The sequence below is a fragment of the Myotis brandtii genome, unplaced genomic scaffold (genome assembly GCF_000412655.1).
Source record: "Myotis brandtii unplaced genomic scaffold, ASM41265v1 scaffold115, whole genome shotgun sequence".
Taxonomy (NCBI): Eukaryota; Metazoa; Chordata; class Mammalia; order Chiroptera; family Vespertilionidae; genus Myotis; species Myotis brandtii.
Genome location: NW_005353967.1, coordinates 21,205,313 through 21,218,257, shown reverse-complemented (window position 1 = coordinate 21,218,257; position 12,945 = coordinate 21,205,313). Strand labels below are relative to the sequence as shown.

The window sequence follows — 12,945 nt, the reverse complement described above, 5'->3', positions numbered from 1 at the left end:
CAAAGTTACTTTGAATTACATAAATTGTGCATAATTATATACTTTAGAATATACCTCAGACTTCTAAATTTTCAGAAGCATAAACTAAATGCTACATTTGTTCCCTCTAAAGAAGTTAGTGTTATTCTTCTCTTCATCACTGATATGTTCTAAATTATGCTCATAAAATAAGACATAGTATATAGAAAGTGGTTAAATGATTGGTATTTTTTTAAAAACTTTTATTTATTAATGATTAAAATTTTTCTATATCAACTTGTTCTTAAACACTAAGAGTTAAAGGGTTTCTAAAGTCATGTTGAATATTTAAAATATGATTTAAGGTGATTTATACATTGCTATATCAATTTTAAGGATCTAGGAAATACCAATTTTATGGATAAATTACATTTTGCCGCCTCACATTAAGGTGATGACTGCCTGATACGGTTTTGTGTTCTTTCCTCTGAAGTGGGTTTTCTACATATCAAGGCACATGTCTCCCCGCAGTGTACTTTATGACATGGTGTGAACAATGTGCAAAGGAAGTAGAGGGAAAGGAGCCTAGGAAGATTCTTTAAAGAGGCAGTGACATTTAAACTGGCCCTTGGAGGATTAATAGAAATTTACTTGGCAGAGAAAGGAGAGTACAGAGTATTCTCAAGAAATAGAGAATATTCTGCTGTGGATAAATCATATTTATAGGTTTTTTAAAAGCTATTAATGTTAGAAAATGTTAACAACATTTGAGCAATGTAAGATGTCTACTTTGATCTTGTAAGGAGTGAGGGCCTAAAATGGTCCTTATCACCTGTAATTTTAGTACTGATAAATTATTTATGAAACCATTCCCTTGGAGGGAGGTCTGGGATCTTCAGAGAAGGAAAGAATTGGACTGAGAAATCTACCTCCAACTAGTGTGGGGAAAGAGGAAGGACTGGTTGCTTCTGATCTTAGGGATTGAGATAAAACACTAAGTTGCCTGTGGAAGACCATGTAAGAGGGAGACTACTACTTCCCACTAGCAGAAAGGGCAATGAAGAAAGGAAAATCTCTCTTTAGAAAATAGAATGTTAGAAAAGCAGAAGTGTAAAAGTCCATGAATAATTCTTGATATAATGGAAACTAACAATCTTTTAAAATTGAATGACATTTATGCTGAAGTAAATTATGATTATAAATGTTGTGTTGTTCTTTAAGAGACTATTTTGAGGAAATGAGATGGACACTTGATTTGTATTTCTGTTAGTCTTCTTCCCTTTCATTTTGTCATCAAATATTTATTGATTTTTCTGACTTTGTATATATTTTTATTCACTTTGAGTTATCCCATTCATTCTGGGCAGACAACTTAAAAACGTAGAAACAAGAATTTATGCCTGTAAATGTAGTTTCCAGTTCACAGTGCTAACTGTACTACTCTATTTATCATATAAAGAATCTTACTCCATGAATTTTGTCAATTTGGAAAACTTTTTAATAGCTCTATAAACTAGGGATGATGTAATATGACTTTTGAGGGAAGGCACCAGATTGAAATATTATTTTCTTCGAGTTTTCATCGATACTTGCCATTTGGTGAAGAGAACATTCTATTTGTTCCAGATTAGTGGACTGATGGTAGAAAACAATTTTCCCAGAAAATTCTTTCTCCTATTAATTACAAGACTGTGAACCTTGAAAAATCCTAAGCAGAGGACAGTGATCTTTATCTGCTTTATTCACTGATATGTCCAACCACTAGAACAGTGCCTTCGTAGGTATTTAATAAATATTTGTTGAATGAACTAATCTCTAGCACATCTTTTAATCAATAAGTACAGCTTTTAAAATTCTCCCTATTGACATTTGCTCTGAACAAAGGGCATAATTGTTTGTTGGAGTATTTTTTTCTTCAAGTGGATTTTCCATTTTCTCTGGAAGTGGAAATAAGTTTTTCCAGCTCCTCAATAAAGGTGTTTTGTGCCTTAGGAACATATGCTTATAACTCCACCCTTTCCCCCTCCCCACTCCCACACACTTCAAATACTTATAGATATTTACAATACACTAATATTTATACTTAAAGGTAGTGCTGGGAATAATCAACACAGAATCATGGGTTTTATTTTGTTGATTTTTCTAAGGGACTTTAGAGATCATCTAGTCCAACTCACTCATTTTAAGGTTGAAAAAACTAAAGCACGGAAAGGTTATTGGCTCAGGCCCGCCCCTCTGTTAATTAGTGGGAATGCAAAAGCTAGAATCCAGAGCTTTGACTTCTACTCAAATGTGTTTTGCACACACAGGAATAACTTTTTCAAGGGGAAGGCTTTTCCAGTTAAAATATTGATTCACCTCATGACACCTTTATGCAAGTATTTGATGCCCAAACTATTAAAACAAATTTTTTGCACCAAATAGAAAGAGTAAGCACATTTCATAGCCAAGGATTTTTTTGAAGAACCTACTCTTCTGAGGTTATTAAAGTAGGGAGTATTCACGTCTGTCAGTAGATGGACTTTATATTGTTATAGGTAATCTCTTAGATTCATATTTTACCATAAATAATTTAAATTTGTTTTACTATCTTAAATTATATTTGAAAGTATATTAACTTCTGAATAGTGAAGTACAAATATTTGTATAGAATATTCTCAGTTGCTAGTATACAAACTCTTTTGGGTTCTGCTGCTGTGTCATTACCTCAACAAGTAAGCAGTTGAGGACATAAATGGTTAACAGATAACTTAATGTAAGTATCAATTTGAATATTAAGAGCTTATGTCATAACAGCACTAATTTAATATTAAAAATGCTTTACAGCCTAAATATGTTAGGATTTTATTTTTCAGATGCTACTTTTAAAATAGCCCTGGGAAATACATGTAGCCATGAACTACAGACCTAATTTCTAAAAATGTTTTTAGAAAATGCATTATAAATGTGGAATTTAGTTATATAAAGTACTATAAATCTGGCTTGCCCAAGCCTTTGTTAAGTTGACTTACATTAGTTCATTCTTAATGAACTTATATTAGTTCATTCTTAATATTTTACTTTATAATATTCAACACTTTATAGTTGATAATTTGCTTATATTCCATGAAAGGAATAATCTTATATTTAAGTAAATTACGTATTGTGATATAAGTAGACAAAATTATTTTATAAAAAATATAATAAACATTGAATTTTTAACAATTTTAGGAATAACTTCAAAAGTTTTGGTGCCCAAATCTGACTGATCAAAAATATTCTCCTTCCACTCAACATTGACTAATCTCTAAAATGATACTTTTAGGATGTTTTTCAGACGGTTCTTGGACTAATAGAGTCAACATATCTTAAGCAGTTTCTGATTCATCTAACAACATAAATTGAATAGGATTTTAATATGAGACCAATTTTTGTTAAAGGTACACACTTCATAACTGCTAGGCTCAAAATATATAAAAAAAATTTCAACTTTAAACATTTATAATCAATTTTGAATCACAACAAACCCTTGATGAAGTAAAGCCAAAGCTCTTTTTACCACGGTGACTCTTAGAAAAGAAATATCTTTATCATTTTAAACAGAACTACAAAAGAAAGGGTGAAGAAAGTTGGCAACTTTAAAATTATGAAAGGAAATTGATAACAAAACTGGATAGTTCAGTCAAAAGCATGTACTTAGAACCCGATTTGTATAATAATGTAGCCAGTAAGCCTCTTCCTGAAGTCCTTGAGCTTCAATTGCCTAAATATCTTAATTCTTTTTGCCAATTAGATATCATTACCTTAATAATAATTCACATTTAAAAATTGTTTTACTATACTTTAGTCATTTTGGTGTTTTTTACAGTTTTCTCAGAAAATTTTCCAGATAGGCTACAGAAAAATAAAATATAATGGTAATTTTTCTTCAAAGCATTTATTCTACTTAAAGCAATCACATATGGAAGTAAATTGATTTATGTTTTGTATAATTCTAAAAATTTTTAAAGCAGTTTATTTTCAGATCCGTATTTTACACTGTGCTGTTTTTTTATGTGTTTGTTTGGTTGGTTTTGTTTATTTGTTTGTTTTATTTCAATAGCCTTTTATGTCACCTCGGTACCCTGGAGGTCCAAGGCCCCCATTGAGGATACCTAACCAGGTAAGATTTATGTGCTACTTAAGTTTTTGTTCGTTTGTTTGTTTGTTTTTTTAAGAATCAATAAATATCTGGAAAATGTCACAAATATTTTTTACCTATGAAAATATTAAATTACCCTTTATCCCATTTAATGCTACTACTAGTAATATATAATCTACTTCAAGGGTTGGCCACTATGACCCATAGGTTGGATGACTGTTTTGTAAATGAAGTTTCATTGGAACACAGCCACACTTAATTCATTTATGTATTGTCTATGGCTTCGAAGGAAAATCAAGTGATCTAGAGAGAGACCTACAAAGTTTGCTGACTCTTGGAGTCAACCATGTACTTTGAACTAATTTTTAACACTTTTCGGTCCAACCTCGAGGCTGACTCGACAGACTAGGCGCTAGGAGCAGGTCCAACGTCGAGCAATAAGAACATTAAAAAGTTCAACATTCAATCCCGTCAATTAATTTGGACCAGACTGTTTGAATTCCAAAAATAACATTGGTGACTCGACAGACCAGGCGCTAGGAGCAGGTCCAACGGTCGAGCAATAAGAACATTAAAAAGTTCAACATTCAATCCCGTCAATTAATTTGGACCAGACTGTTTGAATTCCAAAAATAACATTGGACCGCAAAGGGTTTTAAATATGTACAATTTTCATAAATGCTGGTTATACTCTCATTTAAAGGATGGCAGTACACTTTTCTATGCACATACTTTGGTTTATTTTTCAAATATGTTTTCAGTATCATGGCTATAACATTTACATCAATTTTGCCCAATTGACAAACCAGACATATAATTAGCTGCTTCTAGAAGGGTTAGCTCTATTCATAAATAATTAACAATGGATCTTCCAACATTTTACCAAAAAGAAGCTTTGAGATTTTATAAACTTTTGTCCTTGGATAGTTTTTTTTTTTAATCAGCATCATAAATATTTATTCACTGAAGCAAATAAAGTGTAATTTTTACTTGCAAGAAGTTTATAGTTTAATTTTAGGATACAGATAACACAAGAAGAAATGAAATGTTTAAACATATAGAATAGTTATGTCAAGATAATTGTTTTGTCACTTTCTCTAATTCTGTTATTTGTACACCTCAGCATTTTCCCAGATTTAAAGTAAACCCGTTATCAGAATAAGTTCTCTTTTTCATTCTTACGCTTCATTTTCACTTTCCTTCCTGACCAACAAGATAAGAAAGCTGTGCTTCCTAATACATTTTATAGCAACAGAGTCTGCTTCTCTCTCAGCTCTCACTGAGATTATGCAGTGTCCTTGAAGTGCCCTCGTTTGCTGGTTCTCTGCTCCTGGTGCACAGTAAGGAGTGCCAGCACCCCCTTCCCCCCCTGGGGACAGCCTTAACGCAGAGCTGGAAGTCCTCACATTAGCAGCTGGAGGAGTTTTCTCCTCCAGACTGAATTTGCATTCAGAACATAGGGCTGTGGGAACATGCATGAAATAAGAAAGGGGCCTGCACAGATGCCAAGTGTTCGAACGTACGGGAGTTTTGTTTTCTCTGTGGGTGAACCTGTATATATTGACATGTCTGCTGAAATAGGCGCCTGAGTCTTTTAAGTTTCTTTTCAAAAGACAAGAAGTTGCACCTTTTATTGAAGTCTTCATGGTGTTTTAGACTCCCATCCATAACTTTGTATGTTACATACATCTAAGAGGTTCCTGAAATTCTGAAAGAAATGTGAATGTCTTATAGTAGTGTATTGTTAGAATTTTTAGCTTCATGTATTCCATATCAAGAATGAAAATCTGACAGAATCATTGGAGTTGCATCCATTTGACCTTGTTGAAATGCCGGCTATTTGTAAGATACTGTGCTAGGCTCCGTATCTATAGAGACTGACAACATGAAACAGTTTAGGAAGAGGAGTGGATTGTTTGTGGGCATGTGGAATTGTAAATCTAGAATTTTTTAAAGAACAAGTTTCGAATACATCTGGATTTATAAAAGAGGCAATTAAAGAGTTAAAGGTAATAAAGAGTTATGATACAGGCACTTTTTCCTCAAGAATTTCAAAATCTTTACCTAAGGATATTTTAAAACAACTGTACTCTTCTGTGAGTGGCTCCTTTTTTGTCCGTCCCCCCCACCCCCCAACAACAAATATTTAGTTAACTTCATTAATTCAAACATCTAACTTTCAAATTTATAATAATTTACATTTTTACTATTTTCAAAAATAATTTTCTAAGCATATTAATTCTGTTAATAGTGTAAACATATAGTTTTAGGGAATGTTTAACCTATTTAGGAGCATGATCCTTTCAAGCAACAAAATGGTTCTTCAGTTTCATTATGTAGTCATTAAAGTAGATTTGGCAAAACTGTTTTTGGTGATTAATTCAAATGATGTATACAAAAACACAAATATATTAAATAGTTTTTATTTGGTCTTCATTTATAGTGATCATAAACTAATCAAATTTTGTTTTATTGATAGATTATGCCTAAGAAAATAAAAAGTGAAATATTAACCTCTTTAATGGTGTTGACTATTCATTTGGAATATGTTAATAGACATTCCTTTAATAAACAGATCCTTCAGAATTTTTAATGATTAGAGTATAGATTTTAATAGAAGGTCTCCTGAGATGGTTTTCATGGTTCTGGACTAAATTCACAATAGTTTATATTTATATTGTTTGTATATTCATAGGACTGAGTATTTAGAATATGGTATAGTATCACTATGCAAAAAAGTATATGAAGGAGTCTCTAAAATGATGAAAGGAAAGTCAACTTACAAAAATATACAATTTGGTAAAGAATAAATATACATGAGAAAACATATGAAGCACAGATGTTAAGTCCAAAAACCATTTTTTACTATACAATTTTACGCTGGAATTAGTTCAGCTGTCAGAATGGGCCATTGGTGTTGAAGTGTCCACAACCTGGAGTAGAGCAGGTCTTTATCCTCCTCATAGATAAAATGTCTAATCAGAAAAATTCACAATATTCATTCAACACCATGCTGAGAAAACCAAGGCAGCCAGAAATATAGACTGTAAATGAGTGACACCAAGAATAAACTATTGACTTATTGATCCTATAGAATTTTGAGAATTTATACTCTATTTCTGACCACTCCTGAAACTCTGTCAACAGGTATGTGAATAGAAATAACACATAATTAATGCTATTGACAATATTAAATTCTAAAGCTGAGTTGGGTATTCAAAAGCACATAACATCTAACTATTCTGCTGAAACTCTCAAAAATATTTGTCCAATAATAGATAAGTGGTTAAATAAATTATGGTATATCTAAATGGTGAATAGTATGCACCTATTAAAGGGCATGCTATGGAATTAAATTTATAGATATGATCAAATGTTTATGATCTATTAATAAATGTGAAAACGAAAGCACAAGATGTATATAGTACAACACCTTTGCTATATTACTGTACATACTCAGCGAATTTCCTCCACTCGTGCCTCCATCTATAAACATACATTTGTCACAAAGAGTATAAGAACCATATCCTTTACTTCTGAGTGGTAAGATTATGAATGATTTTTTTATTTTTAAAGTTTGTATTGAGCAGGTAATAATTTGTGATTAGAAAAAAATATATTAGTTCTGGTTATTCAATATGTAATATTATCCTTTATTAATATTGAATGTATAGTTTTTACAATATAAAGGGAAAATATAATGGATGCTGAGTACAGACAGATCTTTAAAAGGATTTACTTCATCACTTTTCAGAAAAAATCAGCAGGCATTTGAGCAGGAAAAAAATCATTGGGACATTTACTTTTATACTGAAAATAAATTTACTATAGTCCCATATAGCCAAGGTATTTTAAACAAGTTACATACTTACATACTTACTCTTTTTCAAAAGTTCTCTTATCCAGGATAAATGCTATTTAGTATTTCCTTTATCAATAATTTTCTTTGTAAAATTTTTCATGTGTAGAATTTGACTTTTATTTAATGAGGATATGAAAAGGTAAGAGACAGACTTCAGCTGCATAAAGAGAAATATGCTCTACATTGAGTAAATAGCGGGAGTCTTATAGCTAAAACTGTAAGGAGGATAACTACAGCAAATCTCTAACTTTAAAAATTAAATATGTTCCATGTGTTTAACATAAATTAGTGGTTTATGATGAAAGCATAAAGTAACTTTCTTTGCCAGTTCAAAAAGATCCCTTTCTAACTGGGATCTCCTTATTTATTTGTTTCTTAGTGATAATTATACTATTAGTGTATTTAAATTTCTATGTGAAATCTAAAAAAGCAAAATGTGTTATTTCTTTATGAATTTGAATTATGAGTATATTCTTGGATGTATGTATTTCCAACTAGTTTCTACTATTATAGGACAAAGGAAATTAACAAATTCAGTGTCTGACAAAAAGAAATTCATTCTCCTTCCCAAACCAAGAAAAATTTACATAGTGAATGCTGTGCAGTCTTACTCAATTTAAGTTACAGTTATATAGAGCTTTTTTTTTTTTTTACTATTTTACTATTTTTCTCAAAACATATCTAATTCTTTTACAGCTGTTTTGTTACATCCTTTTAGGATGTAAGCCAATGGGGAAAAAATTGCATTGCCATATTTTTTATTGGATATTTCATAGAGTTGTACAAAATCTCCTTTAGAAATATTCAGTCATTCAACAAATATCTGTTGAGGTTTACTATGTGTCAGGCACAATTTCAGATGTGGGGCCACATCAGTAAACAAACTAATGAAAATCTCTCTTCTGTGGACCTGGCATTCTAATGCAGCCCTGCCTGGGATGGTGGAAATGTTCTGAGTCGGCACTGTCAGATGCAGTAGCTTCAGTGCTTTGAGCACCTGTGAGCACTTGATATGTGTCCAGAGTGACTGAGGAACAAAAATTTTAACTTAGTCATTTTAATTATTTTAAATAGCCACATGTGGCAAAGAGCTAAACTGAGATACAGAAAAAAGAAAGATAATATATCAAATGATGAGTTGTGCTTTAGAGACAAATATCTTGCTACACTGACTATAATATTTCTGTACTTCAATATCTTTTCCATTCATACTGCCTTTTTATAAAATAAATAAATAAATAAAGACAGTGTTGTTTTTGAAAGGACCTTAATTGTGTTAAGCATCTTAGGTCGAAATGCTAGCAATGCCCAGCAAGTCACTTTGGAGCAAGTCACTTAACCTGGGTCTTGGTATTTTTTTACCAGTCAAATGAGAGTGGATTCAGGTATTTCTAAAATCCCTTTAGTTCTAAATTTTCTTGATTATATTATTCTATTTCATTTCAAATAATTGAGGAGGCCCATTAAAAATTTGGGTACATTAAAACTGTTAACTGAATTATATCATAAAAACTTTTAAAATTAATAAATGTTTTCCTCATCATTGAACATTTAGTCTCTATGAGTAGACTATATGGTGATATTCAAGGAAATACACACCATAATCTCAAGTTCCTAGAGAGGCTTAGCGTTGATTTCATGTTCTTTGTAAATGAAATAATTCTTGTTTGAATCAAGAAATTCCTGCCCTGGCCAGTGTGGCTCAGTTGGTTGGGCATCATCCTGTGCACCGAAGGGTTGCCAATTCTACCCTGGTGGGGGGCATGGAGGAGGCAGCTGATGGATGTTTCGCTTTCACATCAATGTTTCTCTCTTTCTCCCCATTTCTCTCTCTAAAAATGAATAAAAAATCTTTTTAAAAAGAAATTCTTTCATTTAAGTATTTCTGTTTTAATAAATTTTGTATTATTTAATCCTTTTTAAATTCTAGAATTTAAGCTTATCATTTAGAACTTTTGGAGTATGTTGATCTGATTTGAAGCCCTGGCTTTGCTACTTAACTATGGTATAACTATGGACAAATAAACAGATTACTTATGTATTAAAGCTCAGTTTCTCATAATGAAAAAGGATTAATAATAGCCTCATAGTATTGTTGTAAGCATTGAATGAAATAATAAATATAAAGAGCTTAACACAATTCCTGACACAAATATACCACCTCACAAGTGTCCATTGTTGTTAATATTATACTGGTTATTATTAAACACCTCCATCATGAGCGTTATTTTGTCTGTCAGAGTGAAGATCTTTTATAGACCAAATAATGTATGCCAAAATTTTTTACTAAACAAGTCTGAATGGAGTACATTTAACATGTTAAAAAATATGAAAATGATAACAAGATTTATAAATTTGTTTTTTCCCTGATATTAATGGTTTAAAGAACGCAGCAATTACGCCGTTGATGCCCTTGTCTGTCATTCCAGGACTGATAAAATTGTTTTAAAAGTTAAAGATTTTGCTTATTCTAAAAGACAGACTTTTGAAAGACATGACATTGATCAAGATTTCTGTAGGATTATGTTATATTTTTTAAATGATGACTAGAAACAGAGAAAGACTTGTCAATTGTTCTGATAGTCCAAGATAAACAACAGAAAGCAGAATTTGGAAGAAAATGGTTTCCTGTGATAAAACGTGGCATGTCCAGTGAGATTTAGAAATTCAGAATCAAAGTCCAGAGTATATAATTAACCACTTAGAGACTTATAAAAGCAAGAACTTCAAACTCACAACTGAAAATAATATATGTTGATTAGTCATATATAGTCTGTGCTCCTAATTCTTTTGTTTTTGTCTAAAAATGTCTCTTTTTATTAAGTATATTGGGGTGACATTGATTAATAAAGTTATATAGGTTTCAAATGTACAATTCTATAATACATTATCTGCATATTGCATTGTGTGTTCACCATCCAGAGTTGAATCTTCTTTCATCCTCATATATTTGACCCCTTTTAACCTTTACTTTCCCCCCAAACTCCCTCCCCTCTGGTAACCACCATACTGTGGTTTGCTTTTCTTGTGTGTTCATTTGTTGTTTTCAGTTTTATATCCCACATATGAGTGAAATCATATGATTCTTGACCTTTCTGTCTGACTTATTTCACTTCTTTATAACTTTTGACAGAGTTGGGCACGTCTTCCTTCTTGAAACTTCCCTCAATCTTTCTGAAATGTTGGTCTTGGTCCCCCTTTTAATTTCATACCTATTCACTTTTAGTTTCCTTTTTTATCTCTCTTTGGTATTTCTAAATAATTATATATTTGATCTTTTTGTCCTTCTCTTTGAAGTCTATTCCATTCTTATGATTTTATCACTGATGATTCCTAAAATTGTCCAATTTAAACCCTATTCCTTAAATAAATATTGGTTATTCTGAGCCCAGAGGCACAAATAGGTTCCATACTCTCTCAGAGCTTATAGTCTTTTGGAGATATAGAGAAGAAAACAAGCTATGATCATATTTAAGTTCTATGAAAGTGAGGTATAAGATCCTACAAAAGCAGGAAGGCAGGGGGAATCACACAGACATAGCAAAAAGAACAAATGGCCGTTGTGGTTGTAAGATTGGTTTTATTGAACAAATAAACACATTGATTAAGCAAACAAGTAAAAAATATTGAATATAATTAAAGTTGGTTTCTCACTGTTGGAGAAAATAGAAACATAGAAAGGAAAAAGGCTAAAAATCTAAGGATCTAAGGTTTTGGATTAGAATTGGAGGTGTTGAATCGGTGTTAGTATGAATTTTCGGTATGTATATACACCATACAGAGAGGAGGGATATTATCATAGATGTAGATATGTGCGCATATGCACATACATATGTAGATTTTTAAGCTCAGAGTCTACTAAGAGGACCTATAAGCACACCCTTGAGAACCGATGTCTGGATGCCTATATACCGTTCTTCACTGGGAGGAATCAGAGCCCTTTGGAGAAAAGATTGATTCCAGAACTAAGCCAGAAAAAGTATGAGATGAACCTGGAACATCTTTTGTCAGTAAGGAAATGCTGAAAATATGATGAGCATTTATGAATATTAAAGTAAGTGATGATAGTAATAGATTAGAACACATTGAATATAATAGGAATCAATAAGTCTATACTAAATAAATAAGAAAAGGAAAGCTCTTCCTTACAGTTGGGATACCAATTTATAAGCCTAGAAAGAATGTATTTGGCAACTATCATAGTGCTTAGGAGTTGTCAGTGGATGCTAAGCTGGTGGGTTGATAAATGATTAATGAGGAGTGGAATATTGACAATCTTGGAATAGCTCTAATACTAAAAGTAATCAATTACAAAGAGGAAACATAATGATCTTATAGTTTAGAAACATGGCAGAGACCAACACAATCAGGTGATAAAAGTCAACAGTATGGGTCAGTGTTTGAGCGTCGACCTATGAGCCAGGAGATCGTGGTTTGTTTCCAGGTCAGGCCATAAGCCCCCGATGCAGGCTTGATGCCGAGTGGGGTCGTGCAGGAAGCAGCCGATCAGTGATTTTCTCTCATCATTGATGTTTCTGTCTCTCCCTCTCCCTCTCTGAAATTGATTAAAATATATTTTTTAAAAGTCAGTATCACTATTTGTGGGATCAGTCAACATCATGTGCTCTCTAAGGTAATCACTAAGAAGAGCATCACCCCATTTCTGTGATGCTCCTGGTAAAAACAACATTACCTTGGTCTAGGACAGTGATGGCAAACCTTTTGAGCTGGGCGTGTCAGCATTTTGAAAAACCCTAACTTAACTCTGGCGCCGTGTCACATATAGAAATTTTTCGATATTTGCAACCATAGGCGTGTCAGCATTTTGCAAAACCCTAACTTAACTCTGGTGCCGTGTCACATATAGAAATTTTTTGATATTTGCAACCATAGTAAAACAAAGATTTATATTTTTGATATTTATTTTATATATTTAAATGCCATTTAACAAAGAAAAATCAACCAAAAAAATGAGTTCTCATGTCACCTCTGACACGTGTGTCAT

General features: G+C 32.1%; 1 protein-coding gene across 12 annotated transcripts in view; it reads left to right on the top strand.

Moving 5' to 3' along the window:
* SSBP2 (single-stranded DNA binding protein 2) overlaps positions 1 to 12,945 on the top strand; it is a 220,639-nt gene that overhangs the window by 160,422 nt on the left and 47,272 nt on the right. For 9 of the 12 annotated variants that reach the window (XM_014550279.1, XM_005858104.2, XM_005858103.2 and 6 more), the window contains one exon: positions 4,040 to 4,099. The exons of the other annotated variants lie outside the window; for them this stretch is intronic. In XM_014550279.1, coding sequence (XP_014405765.1) covers positions 4,040 to 4,099 — 60 coding nt within the window. The remainder of the gene's footprint in view (positions 1 to 4,039; positions 4,100 to 12,945) is intronic. 12 annotated transcript variants of the gene reach the window in all.